The 17,162-nt window shown below is 37.2% G+C and overlaps 1 protein-coding gene across 8 annotated transcripts in view; it reads left to right on the plus strand.

Annotated features, from left to right (window-relative positions):
* EFR3A (EFR3 homolog A) overlaps positions 1–17,162 on the plus strand; it is an 88,470-nt gene that overhangs the window by 34,218 nt on the left and 37,090 nt on the right. For 7 of the 8 annotated variants that reach the window (XM_069780075.1, XM_069780077.1, XM_069780074.1 and 4 more), the window contains 3 exons: positions 2,260–2,381; positions 5,861–6,010; positions 12,113–12,250. In XM_069780075.1, the coding sequence (XP_069636176.1) occupies positions 2,260–2,381; positions 5,861–6,010; positions 12,113–12,250 (410 nt within the window). The remainder of the gene's footprint in view (positions 1–2,259; positions 2,382–5,860; positions 6,011–12,112; positions 12,251–17,162) is intronic. The other variant, XM_069780071.1, reaches the window with a different exon arrangement.

The following is a 17,162-nucleotide window of genomic DNA, read 5'->3' on the forward strand; positions in this document are numbered from 1 at the left end:
AGGGATAAGTGTTCTAGATAAAACAGAAAAAGGACTAAGAATAGAGTAGAAAGTGGTGATTTTTTTCTGAAATAACAGCTTTCACTTTCAGCTTGAAAACTACCTCAAAACCTTCACAAATCAGTATGCTGTAGATTATGCTAAAGTGCTTCGGGCTTGTCTAGGTGTTTGTGAGTAACGTGCTGATAAGAGCAGGTTCTATATCTTGGAAAGTATACAATAAATGCCTCAGCCTGTGCTTAGAAATTGGTAAGAATAATACTGGGGTGGGAAAAAGCAGAGGGATCTTAATGGGACATCTCTCTGCTTCAGGGCAGAACCAGCACTGTGTTAAACCTTTCTTGACAGCCTTTCTTTTCCCTTTTTTCTTCCTTCAGTAGTCTGTTCTTAAAACTGTCAGTGATGGAGAATTCAAAAGGTCTTTAGGCAGTCTGCTCACTTTAGAAAGGAGGGGTTTTTTAATGGCTTAGTTAGCCTTTGCTTCAGTGTAAGCCCATTATTGCTTTTCCTATTACCATTGGGCAGAGAAAACCATTTATTTCTTTTCTTTTTTTTAGCTGTCTTCTGTACATTGTAAGACTAATATCTTTTAGGCAGCTCTAAAAAGGAGATAATTTAATGTCTTTCAGTCATTTTTAACAGGTGTTTATCTAAAGCTTTGCTCATCCCTTGAATAATTGAAGGACTGTATCAGTTAATCACCGTCTTCAGCTGTGATGCTTCAGCTGGATGTGTACTTCATCTAAGGGCTTATTAGTGCCAATTAGATGGCAAAAATTTCTTCATAGGTGTCATGGGTAATACAGATGTATCACAATATATTGTTTTCTTTTTCATGCCAGTATAGCAGTGTTGACTTTTGTTCAATGTGCAGTTTATTATAACCATAAGTTTCTTTTCTGTATTCAGCTGTGTCTGGCTGGTATTTGTACAGCTGTCTTAAAGTGGTATTTTGCATTTGTCGTTCCTAAATGACTTCCTTGATTTTGCAGGTCCTATTTGTCAAGAACCAGGCATCAAGTGTGCCTACAGTTCTGGCCAGCTTAGTGTTCTTTGAAAATTTGATGAGCCCACTCTGTCATTTAAGTGTCTAGTGAAGCTCAACGACTACTGTATTCCAGACAGGCCCCTTCAGAAGTTCACTCAATACATTATTGTAGTTTGATGATTTACAAGTCTTTCTATATTTTTCTCAAACCCTTTTGCATCTATCTTACAGGGAGTGTTCTTTTGACAATGTGTTCCTAGCTTCACTTTGAGAATTTTGTGTATTTTTTTGTGAACAGTGTCACTGAAGTTAAGATATGACAGATGTTGCTTCATCTGGATTCACAAAATCTATTTCTTTGCCACAGGAATAATCTAGGCTGGGTTGATGTGATTTGTTTTTGACAAATCCATGTTGACTGTTACTTACCCCTTCGTTACTTTGTAGATGTTTTCAAATTGGATTATTTTTTTTCAGAGTGTCTTTCTGTGAATGGAATTAAAATTGACTGGGTTATAATTCCTTGACTCCTCCTTTTTCCCTTTTGTAAAGATAGAATTGACAGGATGCCTCCAAGTTTATCTCACTTGAATTTTGATAAGTCAGAATGTTGCTAGTTAACCTGTAAGTGACAGTGTACCATTTGATTGCTTGGACAACTACCTGAAAGGAGATTGTAGTGAGGTGGGAGTCAGTCTCTTCTCCCAAGTAACAAGCGATGGGGTGAGAGGAAACAGCCTCAAGTTGTGGCAGGGGAGGTTTAGATTGGATATTTGGAAAAATTTCTTCACCGAAAGAGTTGTCAAGCGTTGGAACAGGCTGCCCAGGAAGTGGTGGAGTCACCATCCCTGGAGGTATTTAAAAGATGTGTAGACATGGCACTTAGGGACATGTTTTAGTGGTGGACTTGGCAGTGCTAGGTTAACTCCATGTTCTCAGAGGTCTTTTCCAACCTGAATTATTCTATGGTTCTATGAATTGATGACACTCACTATTCAAGTGTTGGATGCTTCCATATTGTGTAGTATGTTGTATTTCATGCAGTTGCACCCTTTCATAATGATCTAAGTGAAGTTCTGGTGGAAAAGCTTTAAAAAGAAAACTCTCCAATATAACTTTTTCTTCTCTGAAGTGAAATATTTAAGTATTGTCAAATCTGGATTCTTTCCTAATGCAATGTCTTATGTTACTTCTTAAATGAAGCTTAGTATTGATTATTTTCTTTTCAGAAATTGGTATGAAAAGCTTTTTTAATGTATTTCATTTTCCAGTTTGTCAAATTTGCCAACATTGAGGAAGACACACCTTCATATCACAGACGCTATGACTTCTTTGTGTCTCGATTCAGTGCCATGTGTCATTCATGTGACCACGATGCAGAAATACAAACCGAGTAAGTGCCATTCTGTCTATATTACAGAAAACTGTCTTAACATGTTAATATAGTCTGTAATACAGCTTTTATTATGATATTTGGTGGAATAGTTCATTCCATAAGAAGAAAATGAAAGTCCGACTTTTTAAATAGCATTGAATATTGCAAATCTTAGATGGCTAGAACTCTAGAATATTTAAGTGGAATTTTACCTGCATAATGCTTGCCAGATTGCATGGATTCTCTCCAGAAAAGCACTACTTATTACTGTAAATGTGTGCGAGTTGCATAACTCATTTGAGAAATTAATGGGGCTTATATGAATAGAAGAGCAAAAGCATATTTTGAGTCTGCTGTTTGAGAATTACTCATTAAAAATTGAATTTTCATAGATGTCTGCAGTATGATACTGTGTGTGAAACTGAAATGCCTTCATGAATTAGTATTGCAAATTTTTACATTATTATGTAAGCTCAATTTTTTTTTTTTACTTCAGCTCCCCCTAGCGAAGTGTTCTTTATATGAATTGTCAATCAGTATTTAACTCCTGAGCATTTTAGAAAACTTAGGGCTTTTTAGATTCTATGGTTTGCATCTCTGTTTTACTCACCTTTTCTATTTCCATGCATTAAATTGTTCAGCCAACTATGAAAAATTAATGTGCTGAACATTTATTCAACCCTTTGGGTGTGCTGCTGTTATGTTAGCTGCAATGCGTAAAGATTTTTCTTAGAAGTTTGCAGTTTCAAAAATCTGTGAACTGTATTTTCAAAAGAGTGAATACTGTGTACATCACTTAGGGGGAAAAAAAGAAAACAAAACAAGGAATTCACTCCTCCTTTAGTTTTCTGGTTCATTCCTCCTTATTTTTCATAATTTGCTCCCATCTTATTTGTTGCACTATTGCTGTACATAGGGTTCTGCTCTAAAATTTGTCTCTAAAAAGGTTAGGATTAAATCTGCCTCCTGCTCCTGTACTTTTCCACCCTCTTTCACTTTAGGAAGATTATTCCAGTGAATGGTTTTACAGCATGAACCCCCATGAATTGGTTGGGGAAGGACTGAAGGGATGGTAAATAATACTTGGGGACGAAGGGGCAAAGGGGATGGAAACTTCTTAGGCAGGTGTCACTAATTAAACTGGTGTATCCTGCAACTACCTCATAACTTAGGCTTGTGTCAGGTACAGTGTATTTACCTGAAGCTGATGGTTGTAAGTAGTATTAATAAATGTTTTAGTGAGCTTTTTGAGATTTTTGCCTTTTTGGCTTAGGGAAACTAAACCAGAAATGTTAAACTGATTACTTACTGTAAAATATTCCATAAGAGCTTAGGATATGAAGCTCAGCTCAGGATTTTTAGTACTACTTTCACTTTCATTGCCGCTTGCAAATGAGAGGTATCATTAGTAATAAACTAGAACTTGGAATGAATTAAGAGAATAGTACATCCCCGATTCATCTATCAAGTACGATCTACCACTCATAAGGACACCCTAAAGTAAAATACTTCAAAGCTGTGATTGCTGTAGGAGTAAAAGAACTGTGCTAATCTTTTGCTCTTCAGATTGTCAGTCTGTACCATTACCTGTGCTTCAGTTTGCAATGTTGATGTACCCTTAGATAGGGAGGAATTTCATCCTAGTGACATAAGACTGTACATGACCTTGATTTAAATGTAATCTTTGCTTTAATACCTATCTGAGCCTTCCTTAGAGAAATGAAACATTTCCTGTATGTGATGAAATTTGATGCTGCCCCTTCCTCAGTACTTCAACCCTCATTTTTCAGCCTCCTGTACAACAGTAAGAACATGAAATTAGTGCTAGTGGCACTCCAGCACACAAAAGTGTGACCCTTTTTTCCCCCACGTGAATCGGTTTTTCACTCAGGTTGACCAAAAGTAGCAATATGACTTTTTCCCCACATCATCGTAGACAGTTTAAATGTGTCTCTGTTGATTGCTGTTCATAAAGATCTCTTTCATTCTTGGAGTTGGCATACCAGATTTGCTGTAGGTACTGAGGTAATTCAACAAAACAGATGAGCTGTGACTACAGATTACAATTCTAAAAGCAGATATCACATGTAGTTGATACCGTTGATGGGCACTAGGGAGTAATTCAGCTGATCCTAAAACAGACAGAACTAATAATTTAAAAGAAAAAAAAAAAAAGATGTCTGTGATGGAATTTTGGAAGCTCTGTGCCTTAATTGTCAATCTTAGATCCTTAATATTGGAAACTTAATATTGAATACTGTGCTGTAGTTGTAGTACAGCAATAGCAAGTGCTTTTCTAGCTGTTTGTGCATTCATCTTCCCTGTTTGGTATGTAACCCTATTAAAAGTGTCTTGAAAGGTTTGGAATGGTATCACATCCATATTGAATGCATGTGGCTTTGTTCAGAAATAGCTGAAAATCAGAGGGCTACAGATAGAAGTATTTACAAATGGAAATCTAAACAAAAATACTAATTATAGAGTTCGGTTAGGTCTGTAGTTCATCTAGCAAATGTTTTAATGTAGTGAATTTGACTGAACAAAGGCTAGTTATGTGTTGTCCATACTGAAATCAAGATTTAAAAAATGAGGGATGGATTTTAATAGAAGTAATTTCAAATTTTAGTGAAGCTTGTGCTTATTTCCCTTGATTGCTATATCACCTTTTCTTCTACTCATTTTCAGTAAGTAAAATTCTATTCCCACCATTTATTATAATGGCATAATTCGCTATTACCACTTCAAAAAAGAATATTTTGCCATTCTATTCACTGTACAGATTCTCCTGCAAACTCTTTTTGTTCAACAAAACAAAACAGCTAACAGCTAGACTAAATCTTTTTTAGAACTTATATTAATTTTTGCTTTTTATTGTTTTATTGTTGTGGTTGATCAGTTCTTAGTTAATTTGTTTCAAATGGTTTTAGGATAAAAGTGGTGGTTCCTTTTGTGCATCAGGCTTAAGTTGATAGAATTATCCTTTGCTTTCCATCTTGTGAATCTTGCACGAATCTTTAAAGATTTGTTATGATTAATCCACAGCGTTAATTACAACTTTTTAAGGACATGATCACATGGCTCTGGTAGCTATTGCTTCAGCTTTGCTGTGATAACTTCACAATATTTTTCTTCAGCACTGGAATAGGTTGAGATTGCACACATTTCAACTGATGGATAGTAAATTGCATAGAGTTGGTGGGGTTTTACCCATGTGACTTTCTTTTGGAGGTTGTAAACACAGTTTGAGTATTCATTTATCAGTGTCAGCATTATCCTTACAGATCACCTTCTGTTCAGTTTTTTTGTCAGCTTCTTTACTATAAAGGCGTTTAAAGGCAATATGGGCAACCTTAATGAATTGGCCAAATTTCCAAATACTGCTTTTGAGAACTTAGTGGAATTCTACACTACATAATTACTATTGTCTAATAGGTAAACAGCCATACTGGGAGGTTCTGTGTTTCTCCTTTTTAGTAATTCCTTTTTTCCTTCCTTAGGATCCGAATTGCTGGAATCAGGGGCATTCAGGGAGTGGTTCGAAAAACAGTTAATGATGAACTTCGAGCAACTATATGGGAACCTCAGCACATGGACAAGATAGTACCATCATTGCTGTTTAATATGCAGAAAATAGAAGATATTGACAGGTATTTTTATTCCTGGTCACTGGCATGTTTTTTAAACAATCTTTAGGCTTAGATTTTATGATAGATACCTTTTTCTTTTTAGTGGAAATAACTACTGACATTTACTAGCTGAGTCTCCTTGAAACTGAATAGTGCAGCTCTGCTTAACTGCTCTTAACGTTTCTTCTCTTAAAGTCTTTTCAACCGCCTTTGTTTCACTTGTTCCGGATTCTATTGGCCTAAAAATTTCTCCAGAAATTGTATAACCGTGTTTAGACTTCTTGAAAATTGTAAACTCTGTGTTTTGTAATGTCAGAGATTAGTAAGCACAGGCTTTTTGGTGACTCAAATGATTTTGTTAGTTATATTTGTTAACAATTGAGGGTTTAATTCCCATTTAGCCATTACTAACAACTGTCTGTCCTGTCTGCAACAGTACTTAAAGTGGGGATTTAAAATTTATTAATATGTAGACACCCTTCTCTTTTTTGGCTTTCAATGACTCCTAGGCATATTACCTGCCAGATATGCCTTCAGAAAAGATCTCTGATAATTGATGTTGAGGATATACCAGTCACCTTACTGACTGAAATAGGATTTAGATCAACCACTTAAAGCAGATCAGTTTATATGTACTGCAGGACTAATTTTTATCATTTGTTGAGCAATTCAGTAGTGGTGAAAAACAAATCTGTCAAAAGGCAACTGTTAATTAAACATCTGAACTGGCTGCTTGAAACTTTTTCTATACTGCACATTCAACAGGAAAAAAACCTAATGATTTTCCAAGTGGCAAGTAGGGGCCTTGTATTATGTGCATATGACAGAAAAACTGAAAACAGTATTTATAAATTGTTCATCTGTTGGCCTTAAATGATCTTACAGAGAATTTCTCATCTCGTTTTACATGCGGCTTCATATTTGTGGAGCACAAACAGAGGCATCTTGAAGAGTAAGAAGCATTTTGTTCTGGCAGATGGAATCAAAGCTTTATTTGAGAAAGAGCAGAAATTCCAGAAAATAGCCCCAACTTAAGTCCATAGAAAATAATGATTTTTCTTTAAAGCTGAAGGACACGTAGGTAACACTTACCTTAAAGATCAGTGTAATTTTTACTTGTGGAACCTTAATAGCTTAATTCAAGATTCTTCTGAGTACATGTCAGATAAGGCACTTTTTGGGGTTAAGAATTTAGTATTTAAACATTTTAAAAAGATAATTATATGTGGATGTTGTTATTTGTCTGTATATCTGAATGCACATTCTAGTTATGTGACTATCAGATAAATTTGCAAGTGTAACATATTCTAAAAATCAGATTGGGTTTTTTCTTAGTTGTACTTCACGACGATTCTGTATTACAAAATAATTGCCATGCATACTTCAGTATAGTATAAGGCATTGCCTGAAAGACTCTCCCTCCCTCCTTCAAGTTCCCTAGAAGAAAATTCAGAAGAGTGAGTCATGTATGTCAATTTATGTGTATCTCTAAAATGGGGATATATGAAATTGGAAATTCACTTAGTTTGTACGATATTTTTCATGATTACTGAAAAGCTAAACGTGCCAGCCTTGTTTAAGGCAGAAGGACACTCTAGCACTTGTAGACTTGACTTCAAATCCTTCTAATATATCTATAATGTTCATATAAATTCTGTTTTAGAGGTAGATTAGAATATATTTCTTTCTTGGGGTGAGTTAGTCATAGTCAAACATTTCTGTAGCTACTCCGCTCAAAAGTAGCAGTTAAGTCTTACTTCACATGTCACATCATATTTTTTTGGCCAGTCCTGGTTTTGTGGTGTTACGGAAGTCTCATGCATGCGATGCTGAGTTGCTGTGAGCCAGTTTAAGCCTGTGATTAGATGTTTGCTATAGAAACTGCTGTACTTCAAAACATCCTTCCTTCCAGTTCCTTGTTGCCACCTTTTCTGATAGAGATTACCCACAAGAAAGCTGGTAGACAGTTAAAGGGAGTAGTTCTTGCCCATTTCATTGCAAAATACATTTCATGTTTCATTCCTCTGGACTTGTGGTAGTACAGAAAGTCTGGATGCAGAGGAATAGTAGTAATTTTTTTTTTAAGTGTTGCAGTTGGATTTGTCAGATCTTTGTTTAAAAACCAAGTCAGTGAAACAAAATGAGTGCAAGTTGCTCATTTGAATTTAGAAACTTGAGAGGCTGTACAAAGTTTTATATTCATTGTCTGTCAACTAATAATGCTAAGGAGCACTAACTGAGAAATACTTATAGGTAGATGCTGTTAAAGTTCAAAATAAAACTGATTCCTACAGACAACGGGAGATAATTTTGAACATTGTGATGCAGTCTAAGACTAACGTTTTAGAGTAGGAAGACTGGATTGCAATATCTTCCTTTAACCTATTCTAAAATAAGACTCCAAGCAATGCTGAGAAGTCACTTTCTATAGGATTGCATATACAAACATTTAAAAGATAACTTATTTTTACTGCATTTTAACTAGAATTCTTCCAGACAGACTAGCTCCGTGTGTTCTGCAGCCTGCTTTCTTTCCCCCCCATCCAGCCGCCTTTGTAATCCTGCTGTGTTCTAGGGAATCTGTGTCAAAACAGCAATGGGAATGACAGTCCTGCACTGTTGTTTGTACCTTCTGTGCTGAGAAGGATGCCCATCTGTCTAGATCAGAGTCTAGGCAGTACAGGAAAAAAAAAAAAAAACAAACGGAGATTGAGGGGCACAGCAGTTGGATAAAGCTGCAGTTTAGTGGTACTCATGGTGGATTATATACAAATTATCATGCCTTTTAGAATTCTAATCATTGTGCATTTGTAAAACTATTTCTCTCCTTACTTATCTAACAGGGTGCCTGGGGCTTTTTTATTATTAAAATCTGACAATCTAGCAATGTTACGGTAGCTTCTGAAACACTGATGTTGCCAGAGGCAACAGGATTTTTATATTGCAACTTTTAGATTGCAGTAGTCTTGAAACACTAGAATATCTTTTGATATCAGAAGATATTACAACTTTGATGTTAATGTGTTTATCTGACTCGTGGTATTTCAGTATTTGACTTTTTATAATGCTCTAAAGCTATGTTTTTATGATGCTGAAGAGTGAACATTAACTAAAGCTGATGCTGTCAGTGAACACTTTTAAACATATTTAATGCACAAGCTTGCACTGCAGAACTGGAAGTATGATTAAGGTTTTAGTGTACTGATTTCTGCAGTCTAAAATACATCTCCTAATGCATAGTTGAATAATGTTAATGTAGGTGAATGAATCCTCACTTAAGTTTCTATAATGCGTTCTGTGCAAAAAAAATATTTGCCACCTGTACCATACTTCTCAATAAGTAATATTGCACCTTAGGTGGAACTGTTTTATTTCCTTCTTCCTCAGTCTCCCACCTCTCAACTGCTCAATTTAAATGAAGTATTAGTAACAGCTTAATGGTATGATGTGTGAAGCACTTAAATTCAGAAATACGTTTCATTTGTTCTAGTAATTCAGGTCTCTGTGTGCTGAGGAGGAGGTGACTTTGGACAAAGGAGGAAAAAAAAAAAAGCAAAAAAAAAACCAAACCCCAAACAACTAAAAGACCCACAGCCAACCTACAAGCCAAAAAACGAACCAAAAAAACATTACTAAGGCCTGCATCAAAAATGAGAACTGGGAAACTGGAAACTCTTCTAGAAAGGCTCTACCTTTCACTGTTTACAGTGCAGGTGCTGATTTTAGTTACTCCATGGTGAGGACAGGAAAGCTTAGTGGTAGAATTCAGGCCTTTGTAGGTTTTGGGTTGTCCAAAACTGTAAGATTTATGTAGTTTTGCTTCTCTTGTGTCTGGATTCTGTCTTTAATTCAGTACTCTTACTCTCTTTTTGTGCCATGTTGATTTTAAGCAGTTGGCCTAATTCCCAGTCACCAAGGAAAAAAAAAAAATTGAAAATGACAGTATTTGAACTTTACAAAAGTTTGGTCATTAGTATAAAGCACTAAAGCCTTGCTTTGCACTGCAAGATCCATTAAGTCATAAGTTTAAATTTCCATATGAAATTAATTTAGTCTTTCACTGGCGTATTTTAGCACCTGAAGAAATAGTAGTTGTAGTAATAAATTCTCCCCTGCCATTGCTTTTTTCCTCTCCCTCCCATTGTGTCATTTTTTATTATCCTTTACTATCAGTAGTACATTTCTATGATTGCAATAACTAGTCTTCTTGTTAAAGGACAAATTTCTCAGCAAAACTTAGGCAGTTTAACACTCTTCATGGTGTATTTATCTGATGCAAAGTTTGACAATCTGTATTTTTTTGTTGTTATGTTGCTTTGTTTCTTTTTCAGAGCAATGCTTTTAGGGAAAGAAGAATCCTCCTTCAACAAGGGCCACCTTTATAAATATAGTATGGGGAAATTAACATCAATATCTACATCTTAAAAATACATTTCCGAATGCGAAAGGTGTTTGATGGGTTTTTTTTTTTTTTCCCCCTCCAAATTATTAGTAACGTACTATGTGGTGAATATGGGCGTCCAGTTGCCCAATGGTATCATAGAGATGAAGAATACTGCATGGCAAAAAGCAACTTGGCAAGGTGTTATGTTTTAATAAGGTTAAAAGTTAGAGGTTTGTATGTACTGATCCAGATATTCTAATAGATATGCTTAGCTTTTCATTCCTTGTGGTGGGTTAGCCCTGGCTAAAAGCCAAACTCCCACCCAGCCATTCTTTCACTACCCTCCCCCGCAACACGACAGGGAGAAAATAGGATGAGAAACCTCATGGGTCAAGATAGAGACAGGGAGATCACTCACCAATTACCATCACAGACAAACCAGACTTGACTTGGGGAAAATTAATTTAATTTATTGCCAATTAAAATAGATTTAGGTAGGGAGAAATAAAACCCAAATTAAAACACCTTCCCCCCTACTTTTCCCCATTCCCAGCTTCACCCCTTCCCTCCCGACTCGTGTCCCCCCGAGGGGCGGTGCAGGGGCTGGGGCCGGGGGTTGCGGTGGGTCCCCCCCAGCCCCTCTGGGCCGCTCCTCCCTCCTCCCACGTCTCCCTGCTCCAGCGCGGGCCCTTCCCCGGGCTGCAGTCCTTCAGGGACAACCTGCTCCCGCCCGGGCTCTCCACGGCCGCAGCTCCTGCAGGAAATATCCCCCTGCTGCGGCCCCTGTGGGGCCCTCCCCGGGCTGCAGGGGGGGTCTCTGCTCCAGCGGGGTCTCTCCAGGGCTGCAGGGGATCCCTGCTGCGGGCCTGCACCGCCTCCCGCCCTCCTCCTCATCCTCCTCCTGGGGGTCCCTCCTCAGCTCCCTCCTCCTCCTCCTCCTCTGCCTGTGCTGCCTTCGGCCCTTTCTGGAACCTGTTTTCCGCCATCTTGGCTGAGGGGCTCAGCTGTGTCCTGCGGTGGGGCCGTTGGAGCCGGCTGGGACCGGCTGGAACCGGCTGTGTCCGGCACGGGGCAGCCCCGGCCTCTCCTCACACAGGCCGCCCTGCAGCCACGCTGCCGGTGCCTGGGCACGGACAGCCTGCACGGTCCTCTCCATAGTAATGTTGGGAGACAGTCAGTTAGAGGGTGACTAACTTGTGCACTATCTAGTTAGAGGTAAGTGTGTGGGTGATAATGTTCTAATTGGTTCAATCAGACTTTTTGTCAACTCACAAGCCATCTGTTTCTGCAGAAGTATTGGAGTTTTATTTAACACTCGCCCACACAGTGTGGATTCAGTAGTGGGCAGGTGAATGAGATCATTAGTCTGAACAAAATGACTAAGATTCTGCCTAGCTTTTTTGCATGGTTTCATAGCCTTCATTCATTGTTGGCAGTGGGTAATAGTTTGTCAAAATGCAGTGGGTAACAAGTTAAATCAGTATTAACAGCCATTGTTTTTGCCATATAAGTATTTACTAATATAGTGGTCAGCAGTGAGAGAACAGATGATGATCTGTAGTCCTGCCATAGGATAATAAAATGTTTTATTCAGAATTCTGGTTTGATGCATATTGAGATAACAGTTCTTGCCTAGATCAAGAGCGTGACTCATGAACATTGTAGAACCAAGGCTGGGTACAGTAAGGAAGATGAATATTAATCAGTAATCCAATCAATGTGGTTTTGTCTTATTTCAGCAGAATAGGCCCTCCATCCTCTCCTACAGGAGGAGAGAAAGAGGAAAATCCTGCTCTGCTGGCTGAGAATTGTTTCAGGGAACTACTAGGACGAGCAACCTATGGAAATATGAATAATGCTGTCAGACCAGTTTTCGCGTAAGTTGAAAATTCATAGAAGGTCTTTCTTAAAGAGATTTTTTTAATTTCATCCTCTAATTATGTTGCATTAAATTCTGTCCTCCTTTTCAACCCGAAGGATTCCATTCATGTTTCTTCAAATAATTGCCTCTCTTTTAATCTCACCTCTTTGTTGCCTGTCTGCTAACTTGAAGATAGTTATGGAGAAATATGTATCCCATTTTACTGATTTTAGAAGTGCGATATAATGATTTGGATGGGTTATTGGCTCAGCTGGCCTTTCTTTTGAATGTGAAACTGTTATTTCAAGATATTAATGTCCCATAGATGACTGTTGCAGTCAGTGAAGAGACAAGCCGAGTAAAATACAAGTAGCTGAAAGGAATACTGTGCCTAGATTAATACATAAAGTTAAGATTTATACTTTCTTGCAGTTTTCTTCCAAGACCTGTTTTGATACTCTGTGAGGAATATCTTTAACAGCTCATTAAGTAGTGAATGGCAGATGTGCACACAGTACACACATCATGCACAAATGCACACAGTACAAATTATAGCTAATGTATTAACTCTCAAGTCCAGCATTATTTAGTTCTCTGCATTGCCCCAGTTGCTTCCTTAAAAAAATATGATGTGAAAAAAGCTATAAGCATTGAGATAACTTATATCTGCTTCTTTCACCTCTGCTAGTGTCTACAAAGTAGGCATGTTCTCAGGAGAAACCTCTGCAGGAAGCAGTAGACTCGGTGATACTGCTTTCAAACTCTGGCTTTTCCTGCTGATCAGGAGACCTGCTTGCTCTTTGTAGATTTTCAAGATACCCACCTGTTATGGGAATATCTTATCTTAGATAGCCTAGTTCCTCCCACAAAGACTAAGTATTCCATTCATATACTAAAAGACTTTTCAAGTTACATAAAGCCATTTTCAAGTTACTACTGTTAAGTAAGAACAGAAATGCAAAAGGAAGATAGGGTAGGTATTGAGGGCAGAAAACTTTTGTAGCCCTTTTTTTTTTCACATTAAATGCAAAGAACTGTGCTATTATCTCACTTGCCATGTGTACCTATTATACCAATCTGATAGGAGTTTAACTGTTGCAAAGTTGAGTGTTTTATTAAAAAATTCTCATTCTTTCCGACAATTAAAATTTGCATTCCTCCAAAATAACTGCCACTAGAGTAACGTTTAGGTACTAAACAGTCTGGGTGGACTATTTTGAACTATATTGCAGCTGCTTTCCTGCCACTTTTAAGTTCCTTTTATGGGTTTATCTCGAAACTTTATCAGCATGTGCGTTACTTCAGTCTTTTGAATCATTTCAGTATCAGGGAAGTTTCCCACAAATAATTCCTGATTCCCTAGACTAGAGTTAGTACTTGGTTTGGTGTTCGAGAAGATGTCATACCTGCATTTCCTGTGGCAAATCCAAAGCTTTGGAAGTGTTCTTTCCAGCTTAATTTCTTTTCTTGCTTGCTGTGATCCTAAGGAACTGCTTGAGTCTTTGTGCATCTCTACATGGCACATGCGGCATTTGTGCGCTGAAATCAGTAGATAATGACCAGTTACTGAGAATATATTATCTCTTCTATGAATAGAGGGTCTTTGTGGTCACCATTTTTGTGTTCCATTTTGAGGAAGAATTGCCAAATAAATTTATCTTTTTATAAATAACTGCTGTAAAAGTTTAGGTTTTTTTAAGAACAAGAGATTCAGAAAATGCAATTTTCAAACTGTTTTTCCTAAATAAAAAGGGAGTGCTCTATCTAATCAGTTTTACTTTGTGAATGAGCAGAACTGGTAGAATGAAAGTTTGAGATAGTGAGTCCATTGCACTTTATCTGTTTGAAAAACCTAAATTAGTTTATGTATACTTGATTAGAAAACAGTTTCTCCTAACAGTTTTCAACAATTTCACAGCTTTTAAGAAAGCTCTGGAAATAAAGATAAGGCCGCTTATTACAGTGCTAACACTGAAGATGCAAGTTCAGTTCCCCGCTTGAAGGCTTGTTTCATGTGGCATTGGAATATCAGTCAACATGCTATCACTTCCTTGCAAAACTGAGAGAATAGTGCTGCTTGCATCATGAGGCTGAGTACATTCAATGATTGAGGGTTTTAAATATAATGAAGATAGTTGAAATCTGAAGTTGGTCTCCTGGTATGGGTTTGGATTGACCTTAATTCTCCTTGCCTTTGGCAGAAAATCTCCATGGTTATAACTGTCTACATTTAGCAGCTAGAAACTCTCAAATTCCCATTTTTAATGAAATCTGACAAATCAATCTGGCAAACTGGTTAATGAAAGTAAAAAAAATATTATATTAATATGATATGAAAAAAAAATTTATTTTGTGTCAACAGTCACAAGCTATTTAGACTTATTTAGCATGAATTTGCAGTGGTGAATAGATGAGGCAGATCCAGAGGGATACAGAAACCTAGTGAATATAAACAACTTCCCAAGTATAACAAGTTACACCCTATTCATCTCACTGTATTTCCATTATTGTGAATTATCACATCATCTGTGCAAGGGGTTTGAATATCAAAAGACTGGTGTTTAATATTCTTTCAGAAAATGTAATGCATGAGAAAATTATTTTATGTATTCCCATACATGCCTCAGTTCTGCTTTCTGAACATCTGTATCAGTTTATCGTTTTGTACTAGAAGGATTGCTTGAATACGTGACAATGTGAGTGAATTCAGGGACTGTTAGTGGCTCTCACTCCATAATGTAGTAACTTGTACCATTGGTTCTGCTGTTCCTTTTAATTTGAGAAACCTAATTGTGCACATTTGCTACATACATGCAGCAGATCTTAATGGAAGGCAGATTATGGCATTTTTTAATCCAGCAATAAATTATATTCTTTATTAAAAGAAATGTAATTGGAAAAAAAAAATGGGCAAGATGTGACTTGATTTTAACTAAACTAAATCCACCATGCTGAAATACCATTTACTGTCTTTTACAAAAACAAAACTACACTGAATACACTGCCTGCATTATGACGAGTAAAATATATCACCTACAGTAATCTAATACCTCTTTTCTTAGGAAGAAAATTCCAGTATACGACGTATGCTGCCCGTTGAGCTATTACACAAAACATTAACCTAGGCTGTCATCTTCCCCCTGCTGTCTTCCCATCAGTTCAGCTACCTGAAGCAGCTAATACTTTGCCTTTCTGGAAAAAGAAAACTGTATGTCTTGCTTTGAGAGGAAAGGTTTTTAAGATGTAGTTGACCATAATCTGCCTGAATGGATCTTTGGGGCAGATAAAGAGGAACTGTCAAGGGTAACAGAGAACACATGCTACCCTGAAAGATTAAAGGATCAGTTCCAATTGGGAGAAGATAGTGAAGAGTATGATTTTGTATTTGATGGACCGTACTGGAATGATATTAGGGAGAAAGAAGACAGGATTAAATATATTATGAGCCGCTAAGACTTGAAGCATTTAAAGAGGTAATTTTGTTTGTCTTTCTACCCCAAGTCAGGATTAAATACAGCTGTGTGTTTGGAATGTGCATAAGAAAGGCAGCTATCCCCAACAGGTAATCCAGTTTAATGTTTAGTAATGCAAATATGCTGTTATCTTGACAGACAAAGACCTCTGAAATTCCTGAAATTCTTTCCTGTAGGGATTTCTATTAAAGGTATGTCATGTGTCAAAATGGCAGTATGTTTTTTTTAAGCTCCGCAATGCACTGCAAGATAATTTAGGGCACAGGAAAAGGTAGCTTTATGCCAGCTGGTTTAATCAACCTTGAAGGAGACCTGTGTACTCAGCTAGGTCACTAGGCTGGTAGCAGCTGGCCAGTGAGTTAATTGAGACCTCCAGATTCCAGGCAAAGTAAGTTAAAGCATCCAGTCGGTCCTTCTGTGTCCAGAGTACTGACTTCTTTCACCTGTATGCTTTCAAGTTTGTTATTTGAAGCATCTTTATATGTTTCTTACGTTCTTTGGGAAAGGGCAGACCGATATTGATTCTGTAGCTGAGATACCTACTTAGAAACTCTACCTAAATTCAGTTTCTGTAAAAGTTTTTTGTTAGTTTTGGCGGGGTGGGGGGTGGGGTGGGGGGTGTTGTTTGTTTGTTTGGGGGGGGGGTTGGTGTTTGTTGTTGGTTGTTTTTGTTTTTTTTAACCTAAATCATATCAATGTAAAGGCATTCAAAATTACTTTTTTCAGTCTTCTAGATTTAAAATTGCATTTATTTTTGTCATGCTTTTCCAGATACTCAGATCTCCTTTTTGGAAAATTTGATGTGTGCCCTATTCACAGCTTTCGGCATAGTGCTTAAGCAGAATTTCTTGTCTTTGCTTGAAACTCTGACAAAGTTTTTCATTGGTGGTTCCTATCCCATTTAAAGAGAAACTGATGCATTTATTGTTCTGGTTCTGTTTTGATATTTCTTGCAGGAAGTGTTGAAATGCTTCAGTGATAAGGGAGTATATACACAAAGAGTAGCTCTTTTTTGTTTTCCATATATATTATTCATGAAGCCACTGTGAAAACAAAAATAGTTCTTAAGAGTCTCTATTCTGGATGTAACATTCAGCCATGATTATTTTGTAGCTCGTCATTCAAACCAAATTATTCATCTTATTTAGAGTAGAAGTTTGTCAAGGTATTATAACCATCCTCTTCAGTGTGTCTCTTTCGTGAAAATAAGCATATAATGCCACCGCCACTTTTATGCATGCACTTTGCATAGAAACAGTATATTCTTAACTGTATATCCTTGGTATGACTAGTTTCCTTAAATTCCTGAAACTAGAGAATTGGGAATTTCTGTTGTAGCCAAATGTTTTGTGATCGCATCCTAAACCTTGAAAACAAATGCTTTTCTGAAGTTCTAGTTTTCTCACCTAGTTAATAAGTCATTGTTTAGAACCTTTATGTAAGAAAATAATCCCT

The sequence above is a fragment of the Haliaeetus albicilla genome, chromosome 3 (genome assembly GCF_947461875.1).
Source record: "Haliaeetus albicilla chromosome 3, bHalAlb1.1, whole genome shotgun sequence".
NCBI classification, from domain to species: domain Eukaryota; kingdom Metazoa; phylum Chordata; class Aves; order Accipitriformes; family Accipitridae; genus Haliaeetus; species Haliaeetus albicilla.